This window comes from Falco cherrug, chromosome 9, assembly GCF_023634085.1.
Source record: "Falco cherrug isolate bFalChe1 chromosome 9, bFalChe1.pri, whole genome shotgun sequence".
Lineage (NCBI taxonomy): Eukaryota > Metazoa > Chordata > Aves > Falconiformes > Falconidae > Falco > Falco cherrug.
In genome coordinates, this window is record NC_073705.1 from 3,638,501 (window position 1) to 3,656,185 (window position 17,685).

The 17,685-nt window shown below is 40.5% G+C and overlaps 1 protein-coding gene across 5 annotated transcripts in view; it reads left to right on the forward strand.

Annotated features, from left to right (window-relative positions):
- Positions 1 to 17,685, forward strand: part of GBF1 (golgi brefeldin A resistant guanine nucleotide exchange factor 1) — a 109,916-nt gene that overhangs the window by 63,839 nt on the left and 28,392 nt on the right. For all 5 annotated transcript variants that reach the window (XM_055720781.1, XM_055720778.1, XM_055720777.1 and 2 more), the window contains 6 exons: positions 810 to 941; positions 6,086 to 6,204; positions 6,813 to 6,921; positions 7,283 to 7,343; positions 8,995 to 9,049; positions 15,713 to 15,848. In XM_055720781.1, the coding sequence (XP_055576756.1) occupies positions 810 to 941; positions 6,086 to 6,204; positions 6,813 to 6,921; positions 7,283 to 7,343; positions 8,995 to 9,049; positions 15,713 to 15,848 (612 nt within the window). The remainder of the gene's footprint in view (positions 1 to 809; positions 942 to 6,085; positions 6,205 to 6,812; positions 6,922 to 7,282; positions 7,344 to 8,994; positions 9,050 to 15,712; positions 15,849 to 17,685) is intronic.

Sequence of the window (17,685 nt, forward strand, 5' to 3'; positions counted from 1 at the left end):
TTCCATTGATCATCTTGAAAAGTTTAGAAAGATTGTTAGTTGTTCTTTCTCCAGCTCAACAGCTCACTGCATCTGCCTTCTTGTATTGCCGCTTTAGAGAGGAAACTTGCTGTCCAAAGCAGCCAGTGAAGAGTAGCCTTTTTTTCTTTGGTTAAGAGGCTAGTACAGGTACTTTGAGAACAAGACTGGAGAGTTTTAAAATTTGTTTATTTTGTGGGTTTTTCCTGTCCTTGCCAAGCAAACTTCTAATGTTGCAGAAATGCAGTTTATATTCAGGCAAAGAGCTGCAAGAGATCCAAGTAATCTGGTACATTTGTACTGTGCATGTACTTAGCATGAGGCTGTATGTGTACTAGGATGTTACAGAAGTGGCAGAAGGTGGGGCAGGGTTTATATAGTTCATGTGATCACACAATTCCAGGAGTACTAGGAAAATGCAACTGTATCTGCCAATTAATTAAAGCATGAATTTAGGCAGCAATGGCTTTGTGGTGTTCACAGAGTGTTCTTACAATAGGATTTGTTTTAGAACGCTCCAGAAGGCTGTTTTGAAGATCATAAGAAAGTGAACTTCAGAAACCGTTGCTTTTAAAAAATACATATGTATACATGTGTGTATGTGTGTCTATGTATATATATGTATGTATATTTATTTTAAAAGCAATGCTGACCTTCCCACCAGCTTTCTGAAACTAAGCTATGGCAGGTCTCTTTCCTCTGAGATTAAGCTTGCTGTAGATTCTTAAAGAGTAAATGAATCCTAATGAATCAAGTCTGATTTAATGTCTCTTTTATTTTTATTTTAACAGAGCTATCTGAAATTGAACCCAACGTCTTTCTTCGGCCTTTCTTGGAAGTAATCCGTTCTGAAGACACTACAGGCCCCATAACTGGATTGGCCCTCACCTCTGTGAATAAATTCCTCTCATATGCACTAATAGGTATGTGATGTGGCTTCCTGGGATTTACCAAAATGCCAGCCAAATGCATCTCCTTGAGATGTGCCTTTGGCAGGATACATGCTTTCAGTCTTAACAAGGAGATTGGGGAAATAAGAAAATTGTCATTAATGCTGGGGAAATTGGCATCTGCAGTTTCTTAATATAATAAGATATTAAAAGAAAGGCCTGGTGGTCTTTCATGGATCTACAGCAATGGCTGGATTTTCCAAAGAAAAATGGAGCCAAAGCTTCTAGTCTACCCTGACTGCTGCGTGTGCTTATGGCCCACTGCAGTGGTCCCCAGCTGCTTTTCAGTGCAGTTTGGGCAAAAGGGCCAGGGAGGGGAGAATACCAGCTTGGGTTACAATGTTGTCATATACATAAACACAGTGGAATTTATTGAGTTTTGGGGACTAATATTTCCACTGTAGAGCGAGGATGTATTTTGCCCAGCCCCAGACCCTATCCAATGGTGTGCCAGTAGTGTACACTTCTCGTAGTTGTCATGGAAGAGACAGTTTTACCACTGCCCAGACTTTCAGATGTGTGCGTTCTCCTTTCTATTTTTGAAAGACTAATAATGTGCATGTGGTAAGTTCCCATGGCTCAGCTGGCTTGTAGCAACTCATTAGCTGGCTTTCCGTCTGCCTTTGGTGGGTCATCCTGTTGTTAATGGTGCTTGATTTTTTTCTGTGTAAATTCTGTTAGTACTTTCTGATCATACTTGTGTGAATTACAAAAGTTGTTTGTCTGAGTTTGTTTATACGTAGTCTTACTTGGAGAACATTATTCTACGTGTCTGCTTTCCCCCAGGTTCAGATTTCTCACTTCATTTTCCCCTTTACGTTGAAAGTGGCACTGTTGTTTTAAATATTTTGTTCTTTAGAGTTAGCATGAAGGAAGTTGGAGAAAGAAAGGGCTTGATGTAGATGCTGACCACTTTTGTGGGAAAGACCCAAAATTAAAATGAGCAAAAATGGAGACTTGCAGGAAAATGGATTTTAGGAGTTTGTTGAAAAATTAGAGTATAAAGACATCAATTAGTGGGCAGTATTGGATATAATTAAGTGAAAGAAAATAACTAAAATAGTGCAATATTGATGTCACTTCATAGAACAATAAAGAAATCTTAATAAATAAGCCTGTGAAACATTTCCCTCTGGAGCACTAAGCACTAGTTTAGAATATGTTACTTTAAACATAGAATGAGAGGTGGAGGACTCGTCTGGGCTTTTATGATCTGGGTGGGATCAGAACATCAGGCTGGTATCGCATTTCCAGGCAAATGTCTTCAGAGGCAACTGACTACAAATATTTGACTTGAGACAAAAATGGGAACAAATGTGGTTAAGAGTTTGTAGCCATTCTCTAGCTACTTGTTATTTGGAATATTAATTAGGCCATTCAGCAAGGGCACATCCCTGTGACTGTTGATGAGCTTGTCTTTGTAGCAGACAGTGGAACAGACCTCTGCCTGGCTTTTGTTGCAGAGTAGAACCTGTAATCTAAGACCTCCGGTGCTGCTTCAGGTGACATTCACAGCGGCCTTATCCTTTGTGCTGCTCCAGATACCAGTGAGGCTGGGATTAGTGGTGCTGGCTGAACATCTGGCTAGGGTTGTGTTGTTAAATTAAAGCTTTTTGGTCATATATTTCTCTTTTAATGTAAGACTAAAGGTAGTCTAAAGACTGTTTGCCTAAAGATAGGAAAAGCTTAAAACCATCCTTAATATACAAATCCATTTCAAACTGTACAGAACAAGAAGGAAAGACTCTGGCACAACCACAGTGGGAAAATTTCAGTGTGGCTGGTATTTGTGGTGCATTTTAGGGCTGCGTAATTGACAGGTGAAACCACCACTTTTTTCAAAAGTGTCATTAGCTGTGTCCTGTGAGTGGATGCCTTTTGCTGTACGTGCTGGGTTGAAAACCAGTGGGCAGTGAAAGGACCAAACACTCCTCTGTAACTATCTTTGTTTAAAATGGCTTCCTTTTCCTATTTCCAAAGCATTTAATCGCTAATCCTCGTGCCTTCTCACTGTTTTTCTTAATGTGTCACATGTTAGCAGGTGGTTATCTGTCTGCTTTTCAGGCCAGTATTGCTGAGGGGTATGTTTTAAAACCAGTTAAAAAAGAGTAATTCTTGAGTAGCTTTTGAGACTTCTGTTCTCCAGTAGTCTGAGTTGCAAAGATCTGTTCTGAAATTGTTACATGTAGCAGTTCACTAATGGCACAGTGTGCAGTCACAGCTCAGTTAAAGTGACTTGATATCCATCACACTTGTGTTTTAGTACGAATAGTTAGCCTTACAGAGCTTCTCCTCTGCTCTGAAATAAGTACTGCTGTTTCAAAAGTTAGTCACTAAATTACATAGTAATTTTTAAAGTATGAGAAAACTGTGTGACAATACTAAACTCCGTTGATTTTCATCGCTCAGATTAGTTATCTCCTTACTTAGCAGTTTTGCGCTAGCCATCTAGCTGTCAGCCTTTTTGATGAGCTCAAGCCTTAGCTATAGGAAGACTAATGGCTGAATTTCAGAATTTTATTTTTTGTGTTTTCCTCAGAAAAGGTATGTGCTTTTCTTATTATCACCATGTACCCACAGCAGCTTCTGGCTCTGTTTCTAAAGTTAATTTTCCCTGGTGTTTCTGAAAATGACATTATCTGTAAGTGAGTAGCTGTTGCTCAGCTTCCAGCGAGGGGACTTGCTGTTTGGGGAGTGTTAAAGTTCCCTGCTCTACCTCTTCTGTCTCCTTGGTGATTTATTTTAGTTCCATTAAAGGTGTTACTGGGCAGGCTTCTGGCCTTCTTGGATTTCCCTGATGGTTGAGCACTTGGATTTTCTGCTTTCGGATTGTTCTTTTGTCTGCCTGTTGTGAAAGTACACCCCATATGAAATGTGTATGCCTAGATGGGGTATCCATGTCTTTGTATTGTAGGTGGCAATTGTCAAACTGATCATTTGCTTTACACAAACTTATTTTTGTTAGTGATTCTGAGCAGGCATTGACAAATCTTTCTGTACTGTTTTCTCACAAGGGAACAAGGAAGCGGGTTGATCTTTTCTGTATCTTGTTTCTGCAAAGTAGAAGTATCTGTGCTTTTAATTGAACTCAAGAGACTTTCTAAATTGACCTGAATTTGTAGAGCTGTTCCAGGGAGCCAGAACTGAAGTAGTCAGCCATGATGTCTGCTGGGAGAGAGGTGTGTTTATTAGTGTTGAAGGTAGGGGCTGGAACAGCAAAGCGGTAGTTATAGATCTGTTAGAAGCATATATACAACTTGCTTGCATTTCCTTTTCACACAGACTGTTTATCCATAACTATGACTAAACGTATACCTAAACCTAGAGCAGCGCACATCTACTGGGAGAGGTGACAGTGAAGTGAATCTGTCTGTTCTGCCCGTGGGAGCCTTTTCTGCAGCAAGTGGCTTTTTCCTTTCGATGCCTGCTTAACTGCTTTCCACTGTAGTTATGGAGGTTGGTTAACAGTAATGCTAATGTGGATGCTGGCATTGTAACACCACTGGTCTTCGCCTGCTTTAATTGAGGCGATTTAGAATGATCCTGCATCACCACTGGTGGTTTAAGCTATTATTTCCATTTGTGAATAAGAGTGCGCGGGGCACCAACATACGGCTGACTTTATTGCCTCTGGTAGAAGAGTGGTGGCTTCTAACTGGATTATAAGCCATTATTGTAGGTACACAGCGAACTGTCTTTGACAGCCAAGCCTCTTACCTAATGCTTCCCAGTATCAGAGTTTAGTATCCTGTTGAGTGCTGCTGCTGAAGCAGGTAAAAAATGACCGATGGTTCTTAGAACAGACTCCTTGATAGCTCAGTGAGGTTTGACTGGCAATCCAGGAGAGGAACTCCCTCTCAACTATGTAAGAGTTTTTGTGTGTTTGTGGATGTGTGACACAATTATGTCAAAAGTAGGCAAGCTCTGTTCTTAATAGGGATGTGTAAGAGATGGCAAAGTGCTGTCCCTGTGCAGACTTATGGGATTCTGAGGTACGCTGATGTAATTTCAGTTTTGTGCAACTATGAGAAGTTTCTTATCCTGCAGCCCTTCAGTATCCCTGCAGCATGGTGGAGGCTGCTCTCCTTGGTCCACTAGAAGGGCAGCTTTCTTAAATGCCGAGGGCTTAGCCCCTGCTAGGCATGAACACAACTGGAGTCAAAGATGGAGTTCGCGAAGCTTCTCTGCAGAGTGTACAAGGTCTTGCTTGGTTCCTCTTTAAGCTTCATTCTTGCTGGAGTTCAAGAGGCCCCGTTGCCAATTAATGAGGTATTAGCTAGTGTTTAGGTTGTCTCCTTTCTTTCCTAATGACTGTTTAGGTAGGAAGGTAACAAGATTCTTGCCCAGTGTCGTATTGTTTAAGTGAGAATGAAATCAAAGCCGGAGGCAGCTTTTCTGAAGCCACTGTAATATGGCACAAGATACGGTTACTAGCAACAATCGTGTCCTAAACATTCTCTCAACTGCACTATTGTTTGTAGCTACAAAAGACTGAAATGGAGAGAAGGAGCCTTGATGAATGATTGAAGTGAGAGGCCTGCAACTCTGATACTCAAACTGTGATTGTGTCTGTCGACTGTTTTCTCTGGGGAAAGCTACTGGTCCATTCCTTCCCCAGCTCTTATTCCTTGGGAGGGATGTAGAACAAGAGACAATTTTTCCTTCGCAATCTAGTGGAACCTGTTTGGCATTTTCTCCTCATGGGAGTAAATTTGAGGTTCCTTGTGTTTAAGAGCTGTTTTCTCTTGTTCCCAAGGAGGAACTGAATGCATTTATCAGCTGATTGTGCTGTATTGCAGGGGGTGGGGCAGGAGTCTTACAAAGTAACATCTAAAAACCTACAGAGCCAGTAACAACTGAATTGCAATTCTTTTCTTTGTTAGGTTACATGTTTTTGCAAATGTAGATAGACTCTTGATAACAAGTCTTTCTGAAAGCTCCTGGATTTAGAAACTGTAACTAGGAGGTGAGTTTCGCTCTTTTAGGGTCAGCTCACTCCTAGTCACATAAATTGAGGAAGCAGATGGCAACAGAGTATCTCTGTGTAGATGTCTCCCCACAGAGGTGGTAGGCTGTAGGTAGCTTTCCCTGTCATATGTTTTTATTCTGTTACTCAGATCCCAGCCATGAGGGCACAGCAGAGGGGATGGAGAACATGGCAGATGCAGTCACGCATGCCCGATTTGTGGGCACGGATCATGCGAGCGATGAGGTTGTCTTGATGAAAATCCTACAGGTAAGCAGAGAGAAATGGTAATTACCATAATGGTCATTGCCCGGTGTGGAACATATCCTGTTACGTGGAGATGAAGAGGAGGGAGCAGTGGTTTGACTCTGTAGCAGCTTAGTGACAGACTTTATTTTTAAACAGATGGCTTATATACTGTGGTAAAAGCTTTTCCAAATGAAAATAATTAAAAGCTTAAATGAAATGCTTTTTAATTTAAGGGCTTGATAATGTGGTGTTGCTAATAATCCTACCTTGTGCATGGTCTGTGTTAGTGATGGGTAAATTATACAGAGCTCTCAAACTTACTTCTGAGAAAAATTCATTGTAGAGACAAACCTATAAACTAGAAACCTCTTTGGTCTATGTACTTTTGAGCAGATACCTAGTTAGTGAATTTAAATACAGGGTAGCTTATCAGGCCTCTTTGAGAAGTAGGTCATGAGATCATTATTGTCTCCTACTCTGCTTCTTGAGCACAGCATTCAGTTTGAAAGGGCTCCTGGAAGACCCTAAGGTTTTCTGCTCACAGCAGTTCTCCTTGAGGAAGCCAGCCTTCTCTTGGAAATGCATGCAAGTGTCATTGTACTATGGGATGTATGTGCTGTTCTTTGCAGGTTCTGAGGACCTTGCTGCTCACTCCAGTGGGAGCCCACCTCACCAATGAATCTGTGTGTGAGATCATGCAGTCCTGTTTCCGCATATGCTTTGAAATGAGGCTCAGTGGTAGGTTTGTTCATACTTCTGCAGTGAAGAAATGATCCGGTTTCCTGAGCATTAACTAGTTCTGTTGTAGAACATGCAGCCATGGAAAGCTGCTGAACTTTATTTGTGTTACTGTGTCTTTCTACAAGTTATGGAAAATTCGTTAGAAGTTCACTGTACAACTTTTGACTGCTTTTTCCCCAGCTTTGTGGCGCCACCTTGTGATTTATGCCCATTTGCAGTAATGCGGTGTTGGAGCTGGTTTTAATAAATTTGCCGTAATCTCTGTAAACAAGGCTCGGAGGGGAGTCTGCTTGAAGAATCCTCTTGATAATATCACACTGAGTAATGACACCTGTGTTATTTGTTTTTGTCTTCGCAGAGTTATTGAGAAAATCTGCAGAGCACACTCTGGTCGACATGGTGCAGCTGCTCTTCACAAGGTAAACCTGCTTGTGTTTGCCTCAGCATTGCTGAGATGGCCCTCTAAGGACAGAAAGATTCCACACTTCCACTTAAGAGCCCTCAGAAAAATCATCCAAAATGGTCATTATTTAGAGGTGGAAGGGGATGAAGGATTTGGCACTTTTCTCTTGGGCTGACCCTGTCAGACTGCAGGGAGACAGAGGTAGGGAAGGTTGAGTGTCCTTTGAGTGGAGATGGACAGCCAGGTAATGAAGAGCTTTAGGATAGGGAACCAGTTTGAGAGCAGAGAATGCAAACTTCACTCAAAAAAACCACAAAACCACCTCTAAAAATTATAGCTCTCTTCAGGAAAGAGAATATAAATGGTATTGGATAGCCACATGTTGATTTCAAGCTGAGAGCTTTGACCTCACATATCGATGAGAACTGTTGAGATCATATGTCTTGGACAAATGTTCTGCCCTTTTCAGCACCCTTCAGAGTAATTAAGATTACTCAAGTAAGTTGTTTAACTTCAAAATTGTTTCTCCAGATATGAAAGTAATCATAGACTTTCTCAGGGTAGTGTAAAAAGGAAATGTGCAGATAGAGAAATATGTTTAGTAGGAAAGGATTGTAGTAAAACTGACAGCTTGTGAAACACAACTCTTGTAAAGTATTTCTTGTTTCCCATTGTCACCTTCAGTTCCAGCAGGATCTCAGTTTTTTCCTCCTCTGTGTGATGAATGTGGGGCAGAGTCAGAATCAATGTCTCCAAAAAGGAGAGATCACGTTACTTTTTCTCCAAATGCATATGCGAATTTTGCTTAGTGCTTATTCATTCCTTACTGTGTATCCTCTCCTCTGTCCTTCTTGATGAGACTTGGAAACACCACCGCCACCATCTGTGCTGTGGACATTGGGATGGAGAAGCAAGGCAAAGACAGAAACTGTAGGGGTGGTTTGGCCATCTTGCTTTCCAGAAAAAGAAACGGCCAAAGCTGTGCTGCAAGGCTTTTATCCTTTCAGCAAGCAGATAGAACTGTAGTAAAGGAACGGAAGAGAGAGCAGGGTGTGTGGAGTCGTAGAGCTGTACGGATTTGTCATTTGGTAGCACAGGCATGAGCAGTCTACTTCCTTTACTTCTGAGACAGGGACTGTTTAGCTCAAACCGTTCAGCTTAAACTGAGATCCAATGTGCACCATAATTATGTTTTCATGATACAGAATAGAGGATAACTGCTGGGGTTTCCACAAAGTTAATGAAAAGAGTTGCCATGACTAGTAATAACATGTACGCTGCAAGAGTCCTGATGTGGTTGACACTCTGGCTCAGCAGCTGTTTTCAGCAGCATCAGAGAAACCTGTTTTGAACCAATGTAATTAGTCTGCCACTGAAAACATACACTGAAAGAAAAGAAATTGTACTTACATGACCATTAACAAAGAAAATCAATATGGCAAAACTGCCATTAACGGTAATAGCATGCAAAGCACCTCTCATCTGTATTTGGGTGTTTTTTTCACAGATTTTGGCAGGAAAAGAAACTAAGAGCATCTCTTTTTGCAGAGAAAACCTAATTCTGTTTTTCTAGTATCTGTAGCATGACTGAAAAGACAAGTCTACTTTTTCCTCTTTTTGTTAACTTAAGAAAGCTTATGTATTTTGGCTTCTTCTTTGTCTTCCAGGTTGCCTCAGTTTAAAGAAGAGCCTAAAAGCTACATGGGAACGAACATGAAGAAGGTAAGACTCAGCACTGTGTTGGCTGTTTTGCTCTTGTCTTGGGCTTGCACTTATCTCTATATTGTTTGTTTTCACAGTTGTGTTTCTTCATTCCTGCAAGTCCCTAGTTCACTGAAAGAGCATGTTTAACTGCATAAATGGACATAGCTTCATTAATTCTGTGGGATTAAGCCCACATAGTCCAGTAGTGAATCTTGTTAATGATACTGCTGCCTAAGTGAGCCGGTCTGAAGTCTGGGAACAGCCATCAGCTGCTGTGGGCTAGAAAACCCCAGCAAGTTAATGGGACCTGATGGTGATATCGTCTGATCATTTGCTGTCTTCTGCTCTCTCTCCAGCTTCTTTCTTCTCTTCCTTCATTTGCTACGTCTGATACTGAGCTCTCGGGATGTGTTTGTCCAGTTCTCCCTATGCAGAATGGGAACTTTTTGAGGCTGGTGAAACAGCATGAAAGCATTATGAAATTGGGCTATTGTAGAAAAAGCTTTGGTGTCTTCTAGAAGGGGCAGCATTCTGTAGGAAAAACCTTACTTCACATGGGCAGTGCCATCTCTGTTGGTAGCCAAATCAAAGTACACTGTTCTTTTTCTTCCTTTTTTTTTTAACTGCACAGTTTCCTGAGGGTGGAAGGTTCGGGTTTGTTCAACAGCACCATCTCCCTCTATACAGTGGGTTTGTAGCAGCTGGATTCAGTATGACGAATACCATAAATGTGACCTTACATGATTATTAATGTAATTATTTCTTAGGTGGAGGGAGGTCCACTTGAGGAACTCTCTCTGTATTTATATACTTATATATATATATTCTTTATACTCCATATAAAGAATTTCAGTAAAGATACAGCATTCTACTGTTAAGAGCAACAGGATGGGAAAAGAATACTAGAGAAGAAATAACCACCTTTGAACTTACACTGAAAATACTGTTTATAGTGTTATAACTTCCACTCTGTATTTTTAATGAGTTGAGGAAAGTTGCAACATTGGGTAAATGTACATTTCAGAGCCAGTGTCTTGAGAGACTGAATGCTTACTTTTAGAAATCTAAAACTAGCTTGGGGCTTTACTTCTTGTGTAGTAACCTAATGACTCCTTGTTTCCCTTGCTGTGGGAGAGAAGTGGCAAGATTTGTGATGATGGTAGGCTGGTCTAAGGAAAGCTAAAAGAGATCAGGTTAATATACTGCAGTTATCAGAATTTGTCAGGGTCAGTGTACAGAATGTGTAAAGTGGAAGTGAATTTGAATTTAGGAAGGCTACCCTTATCAAGCGATGGCTGCTCCCAGCTTGGTTGAGTGTTGCTCTCTCTTGTGTCTGATCTGTGCAGTTACCTTGTACTGTCCCTTTGCTGTGCATGCCAGGAGTCTGTCCTGCAGCCTTGCACTCTGCCAGGTTATTCTGCTCTTTGGGTTTATTTTGCTTTGTTTAAACCATGCATTTACCTATCTTTCACAGATTTCTTCATGTCTCCTCAACAAACTGGAGCTAAGTAGTGGGGAACAGCCCAAAGCCCTGAACCAATTAGAGAGGGTATTGCTCTTTAAGAACCTGAAGGTCTCTCTCTCCCTTCTCCCTTCTTACTTTACTCTCCTCTTTCTTCTCTTGTGGACACCACCTGAGAGATAGTTAATTGTGTGCAGCAAACCTCCCTCCACTCATTTGACACAGCATGGCTTTTGGGGGCAATGCATGCAGCGTTTGCTTTGCGCTGTTGTGGCTGCAGCTGGGCGGGCTTGGGAGGGAGAGACCCTCGTTTTACTGCAGCGTTCAGTGTCTTGGTGAGTCCCACCTAAGACGCCATTGTGGCATCCTCTGAAGAAAGCAGTGGGGAGGGCAGTGGCAAGGTTTGAGTCCTCTATGACAGTGAAAAAATGAAAAGAAACATAAAAAATATAGATTGCTCTCTGAAGGCTCAAGTGTTGTGTGTCCTAGCTGTCGATCTTTGTTATGGAAGTAGCAGCATACCTGAGGAGTCTCCTGACCCAGCATGCCTTAAACAGCTTTACTCAAAGGCGAATCTCCAAGTTTTGTTGCTTGGTACAGGGCCACAGAGTTCAATGTTCTCTAAAGCCTTTTTGAAAGGAGGCTGCTGTATGTTTTCAGCATCTTTGGCCATGTTTCTACTGAAAGTAAATATGGTTCCCAGCACAGTATTTGTTAATGAGGGATTAGTGGAGCCAAACTGAATTGTGAAATTTGTTAGTCCCTGCTAGTTCCCCTAGAAAATACTTCTAAACTAGTACTGTAGGCCTGCACATCATTGGTTGTGGACCGATCATAGAAACCCTGAGAAAGCAACTTAGGTGGGACCCTTCTCAGTTTTCTGTGTTGGTTCATAAACTTAATGTAGCTTTAGTTCTTGTCTGCCATTAATGCTATTTGGTTGAAAAGGGGCTGAACAGAACATTTAGAGATGCATTTGCCATTCTTTTGTCCTGTGTCTGTGGTCAGGAGAGTTTGGAAGGACAGTGGCCGAAGACTTGCAGAGTTATGCAGTTACACAGAAGACAACTAAGAATTGTTTACTTTAGCAGTAGAAAGTGGTGCTGTTAAACATTGGATTCTGCGGTGGGAGTCAGGAGGAACCTAAATCTGAGTTGTCACAGATTCTGGGGGCGGATTATGTTCATAGTTGCCTAAGATGCATAATAATGTTTCACCAGATAAACTGAGTTGTTGCAGTACAGGCAGGTAGGTAAGTGAGAGATGACTGGACTGCATCGGTGTCTCCAGGACTTGGATCGTGGACTGCGTTCTCTCTGCATGCTTTTGTGTCTTGAACGCTACTTGGTGTGCTGACCAGTTCCGTGCTGCATCTAGAATGAGCTCATGTTTTAGTATAATCACTTTAGCTACTAATCATTGGCCCCTGCCCTTTTCTCTTGAGGCTTACAGTATCTTATGGAAAAACAAACGAGTACAGGTAAGGTGGCTTGTAGAAAAATGAGATCTCATGGACCCTTTAAAAAGAATCTTGCAGTAGTACATTTTTCTTCAATTTCCTGGACCTTAGCTGGAGTTTTATTGTTAAAACCTCATCTATCACAGGAAGCATTTAGAGTCTTGTAATTTTTTTTTCTTCTACAATTTTGTCTACACCTGTCTTTATGCAAAGGTAACTCAGATAAATGGGACAGAATCTGTACTGAGTTCCAAGATGAACGAACAGTAGCTCTGAGCTCCCTCTCTGATTTCTAAAGAATGGGTTTTAAGTACTAACTTCAAGTGCTTTTGCTGTGGGAAGTACAAGCTTAATATAATCTGAAGGACATTGATGATTGGAAGGCTAACGCAACTATAATATCACTGAGCATTGGAGAGGGAAGGAGAGTTTTAGATTATGTTTAAAATTCAGGATATTTTAATGATCTTTTAAATGCTATTTACCTGCAGCATTTAGTCAAGAAGGCAACCTTAGGTTTAAAGTTATCAGCCTGTTAACATGTAGCCAAGCTTTCTAGCAAAATCGGGAAATGCCTTGGTATTGAAGATAAAAAGAAACATTAGAAATAGTTCCTTTAGTCAAAAGACAAACTGTGCAAGTTTTTTACATTTTTTTACTAACATAAAATACAAGAAGTCGTGCAATTCTTACCTTTTAATTCAATACAAAATACAGAACGAAAAATGTTACTTTGCTGTCCTTTGATACATGTATTGTTTTAGAATTCCCAAACTCAGAGTTTGTTTGTTAAAGCAACATATAGACCCTTGATACCGGTGAAACATTTCTATTAAGCATTTCAGTTTGCTTCTGCAATATTTTTTTTAAGCTATGCAATTGTCATTGTAGTTTACTATCCCTTATTTATAGGACATAGCAAAATTTAAAAAGGGGAAGGAGAGGGGATGATTATGGGAGGTAGTCCTAGGTAATCCTAGTAGTAATTCTAATAGAAGGATACCTGTTTGTGTAGAATGTGAAATACTGGATGGTATGAGGTGGAAAAGACTTACTGGATAATCTCACCTGTCTGTTAAATTGTCAAAAAAAACCAAAAAACAAAAACCCCAAACAAACAAAAAACACCTTAGATTCTTTTTGGGATTCTTTATACTTTGATTAAATGTTTGAGATTCTTCAAAAATCAACTGAGCCTTTTTGCTTGCCTGACTAAACGGTATCCCATCCATCTGAAGCTGTTTTGACTCAGTCTCTGAAAGGTGGCACAGGTTTGTCAAAATGATGACAGATGGGCATATGTCTTCCGAACCTCAAGAGGAGGAATCTTGGATTTAATACAAACACAGGACAATCACTGAAAAATCAATATTGTGTCTGAGAAAAAGTGCCTTTTCAAAAGGACTGGTGTTGAACTGAGATGGCATTTGGTGTTGTGTGAAAGGGGGAGATCAGAAGTAGTAAATTGACAGCTTGAACCTTCTGATAGGATGGTTCAAAAGTTACCTGTTCCTCAGGAGCATGACTGAGGAGGGTCAGAGGAGTGGGACCATCATGGCTAGCTCATAGCAGTATCTTGGCTCCATTTTGCTGATCCAATTCTGCACCCTGCCACCCCCCACCCCCTGCCTCAATTTTTGTTAGCAAGTAACTTTTTACCTGTCAAAATACTGCAACGGGATATAGTAGCTAGAAGCAAATCTGTTATTTTGAATTTATGTGAAACAGACTTTCTTGGGTTTAGAACATAGTGCTTTCAGGTATTCCTTCCTATATTAAATAGTTTGGTACAATGAACTGTAAGTCTTCAAGTTTTATAAGTTACTGAAAAGGGAGAGAAAAATAAATATGGCTATTTCTAGAATTGTTTGTAGGTAAAGTAAGACTACCTGGTCTAATTAGAAGCTTAAACCTTTAATGAATAAAACTTATTGGTAATAATTAAGGCTCAGAGACATTTTTTAAATGGAAACAGAAACTAATTAAGCATTGGGAATTCGCAAGAATTAAAGATAATATGTTTTTTTATATAGCCCTGTGAAGCAGTGAATAGGAAAGATGAGAGAGCTGGCAATCTTTACCTGAAAGGATTTGGTCCATAAGCATTTTAAAACATTTTGAAATCTAGAAAATTTTATTTTTAGCTGTGTGCTTGTCACATAATGTTTGTCAGAAGCTGTGATTTAGAAGGAGATTCTTGCTGCAAAATTTGGAAGAAATAAAAAGGAGCAAAGTAATTCTGTATCCGTTGTTAATTAACAAGCTCAAGGAAACTGTAGCATAGCTAAAACTTGGGGATTAGTCATCAAGCAAATAGAATTTGTGGTGCAAAGAAAAGTTACACAAATGGTTTACTGCACTGGGACATAACATTTTCACAAGCTTTGTTTAAATGAGAAAAATTACAAGCCATGTACAGTGATTTAGAATTGTAGCTGGAAAAGGGAAAGAGATGGAAAAACAGTAGTGGAACCTAGACGGTTTATTGGCATTTAAGAAGAGTAGTAGCTGGAAGGAGGCAAATTGCAGAAAAAGGAAGAGACTAAAGAATATAGCTGTCTTGAAGACAATTTAAGTCTGATGCTAGGGATATAAAAAATAAGGAATATTACACCCTGAAATACAACTTAACCACGACAAATTTACAAAGAAGAGTACCAAGTAGGGACTGGTACTGAGACTTGCTGAATGGTTTCCACTACATGGAGGGTAGCTGATCAGTGGTTACATTTTCACCCCAAATTGAAGAGGTCTGACAGCATCAGGAAAGCTGACTGCAGCTACCAAACCAAGCGTAAGGGCAGTCCTGCTCTTAGAGGAACTTCCTTTAGAAGGAAGCTGTTACCATTCTCCATGTGGCTAAGTGTTGTATTGTTTTTAGGAAGTTCTGGAGCATCTGTGTGTGTTTGCAGTAACAGCATACTGCAGCAAGTACCATGCAGTTTGCATTGCTCCGGCTGTGGTTCTTGTTTGCCAATCAAAGATCTGTATGAGAACTAGAGGTAGGATCCTGGTCAAGAAGCATGTCAAGGGTTAGGTTAGTTTAAATCTGAAGAGGAGTAATAGCAGAACGCAGGTGAAAGCAGAATATAGTTTGTTTCTAAACCACTAGGGTGATATTTGCAATGTGTTGTGCACCAGGAGTGAGTGAAGTGTTAAGAGAAACACTTGTTAACGGTGAAAGATACCTGGAGGAAAGTGAGCATGGCATTGCTACAAAGATGAGGAGTAAACTGAGGCAAGAGATAGGTGACAGAGCTGCAGACTGCTGTGTGGGACAGGGTGCTCAGGCTTCATTCTCAGCCTTCATGTATAGATGGTTAAATTTTAATTGAATGTCAAACCTAACTAACACTTGCTTATATTCTTTAATTGATGTCCTCTACAAGTCTGGAAACACTGGCAAAACCAAAGAGATTTGAGATGTGCCTGTAGGTCTAAGAATTCTTTATCCTGATACAAAGCTAGGAGCTATTGATAGGGAAGAGGGAGCGTTGTGATAATTCAACTGATAAGTATGTATTATAGAAGAGTAACTCCAGTAATTTGTCCCTTGATTCAGGCATGGAGTATTGGCTAGCATGAGGGGAGTCAGGGGCTGGTTTGCATGATTTTGAGGTGCTGATTAATTTGTGTGATATATTCAAGTGCTGTTGCCTGACTTTGAGTGTTTGAGACAGCCTTTGTGGGTTGGCTTATGTAACCCATTGTGCTATATGGTTTTGCTATATTGATATTCTTAATGAATATTTGTTTTCAGTTGAAAATGAGAGCTGGAGGAATGAGCGAATCATCAAAATGGAAAAAGCAGAAGAGATCACCCAGACCACCTCGCCATGTTACTAAGGTCTCTGCTGGAACAGAACAACCAGCAGCCAATGCTAGTAACACCACAGGTAAGCTGAAATCTGTTTCCAGAGACTAGAAAGCATTTGTTCAAGAGCTTTTTTGGAATCTGTCCTAATTTTCTTTCTCTTAACATGTTGTTTTGCATTAGATGTTGGGTTTTTTTAATATTACTTCTCAGTGACTATAGCAATAAAACATATCATAGCTTTTCAGGTCCAGGAGAAAGAATTTGAAGGAGATGGAATACATACTGATGGAGAAAAGCATGGTCCTGTGGCTAACTTGAGAGCATTTCTCTGCCTTCAGCGTGCCTTACAGGGGTGGTGTGTACTAAAAGGGAATGAGGACCTGGAGAGGTGGCTGGTTATGGGCAGCCATGTGGTACAGAGGAGTTGGAGGGTGCAGCAGGTACATGGAAGAGACTGAGAACAAGAGCCCTGGCAAGAGGAGAGTTAAGAGTAATGGAGCTGGGGAGAAGGTTTCCTGCAACAGGAGATTGCTGACTTAAGTGACATATTCTTTCCTGTGTTCCTGAAGGGTGCACCAAAGGGTATGAGTGTGGCGGTAATGAGGGAGGAGCAAAGTGTGACTGGGGAAAATACACAGGTAAAACAGAGAGATGTGTGGAAACCTAAGCATCAAGGATGGGTGAATGAATGGATCTCTCGCTACAGATGTGAAGACTGAAAGTGCACTTACAGTCCATGAAGTTTGAATAAAAGGCCACACTCATTAAGGGACAGGGAAATATGGGGTACATACTTACAGCTTACAACTGTTATGGGAAGAGTAGAGGCCTTGATATGGTAAGAAGGCATGAAGAGTTATGTAGGGGAAGAAGTAGAGAGAACAGCAAAATTACCTGAAAGGGGGTTGTGCGCAGGAAACTAATGGGTATGCACACGACTCCTTTTCCACGTGCTTTGATTCCGCCTGCAGAAGTGATACAGTATGTGACTAGTGCTGCAAGCTCAAGAATATAACGTTGGGGAGTTTCCATATCCTGTTGTTATGTAGGTGTAGGAGGAGACTAAGTAGTTACAACTGGTTTTAACCTCTCCTCTGGTTAAATGAGTCCCTCCGGCTGCAAAGGACACTGTCTTGTGTGCTCTACATTTTGGCGGCTGAGAAATAAGCATGAACAGCGAAAGGAAGCAGAGAGGAAAATAGAAACAATAGCTATGTAAAATACCTAGTTCTGACATTTGTTCTGTCACAGGAAACTATTCAGTGTAGCAGGAACGATCCCAAGTGTGTTTCTACACAATGGCATGAATGGTGAAAATAAATGCAATCAAATTGCATATAACTCAGAACATCTATCTAGATGAGAACTTATCTCTACATAAACCATTGTTAATGTTTAAGTTTTCAAATAGGTATTAAATTCCGTTAAAGAGCATTATAACTCCTGTAACATTTTAGAGAGAAAGTTGATTTGTGTTACAAAGCATGTCATTAACTCTGACCTTGTAGTGTGAGGTAATGTATTAATGGTGCTTTTTAGGCCAAAATCCTGGCTTAGCAGGTGAAGAAGAAAACATTGCAAAATTGATCATGTATTCCATTACATTTCTTAAAAATCAGGTAATGTTCTGCTGCTTATTTCCAAAAATCAAACCAAAGCAATAAAACCACTGTACAAAACCATACGCATTTCACATGTAAATTCATAACATAACTCTGGTTTGTGCCTTTATTACCATGCCCTGCAGTATATCTTCTCTTTTTTTAAAATAATTGGTTTACATTTTTTAAGTTCTCCTCAGAACCATGAGACCTGCATGTGGGTTTCGGCTAAAGGAAAACTTAGATTCTTGGAGCATTGTCTCATATTTAGAAATAGTAAAAATTCTTCACGGCTCTGTTTCAGACCCATTTGGA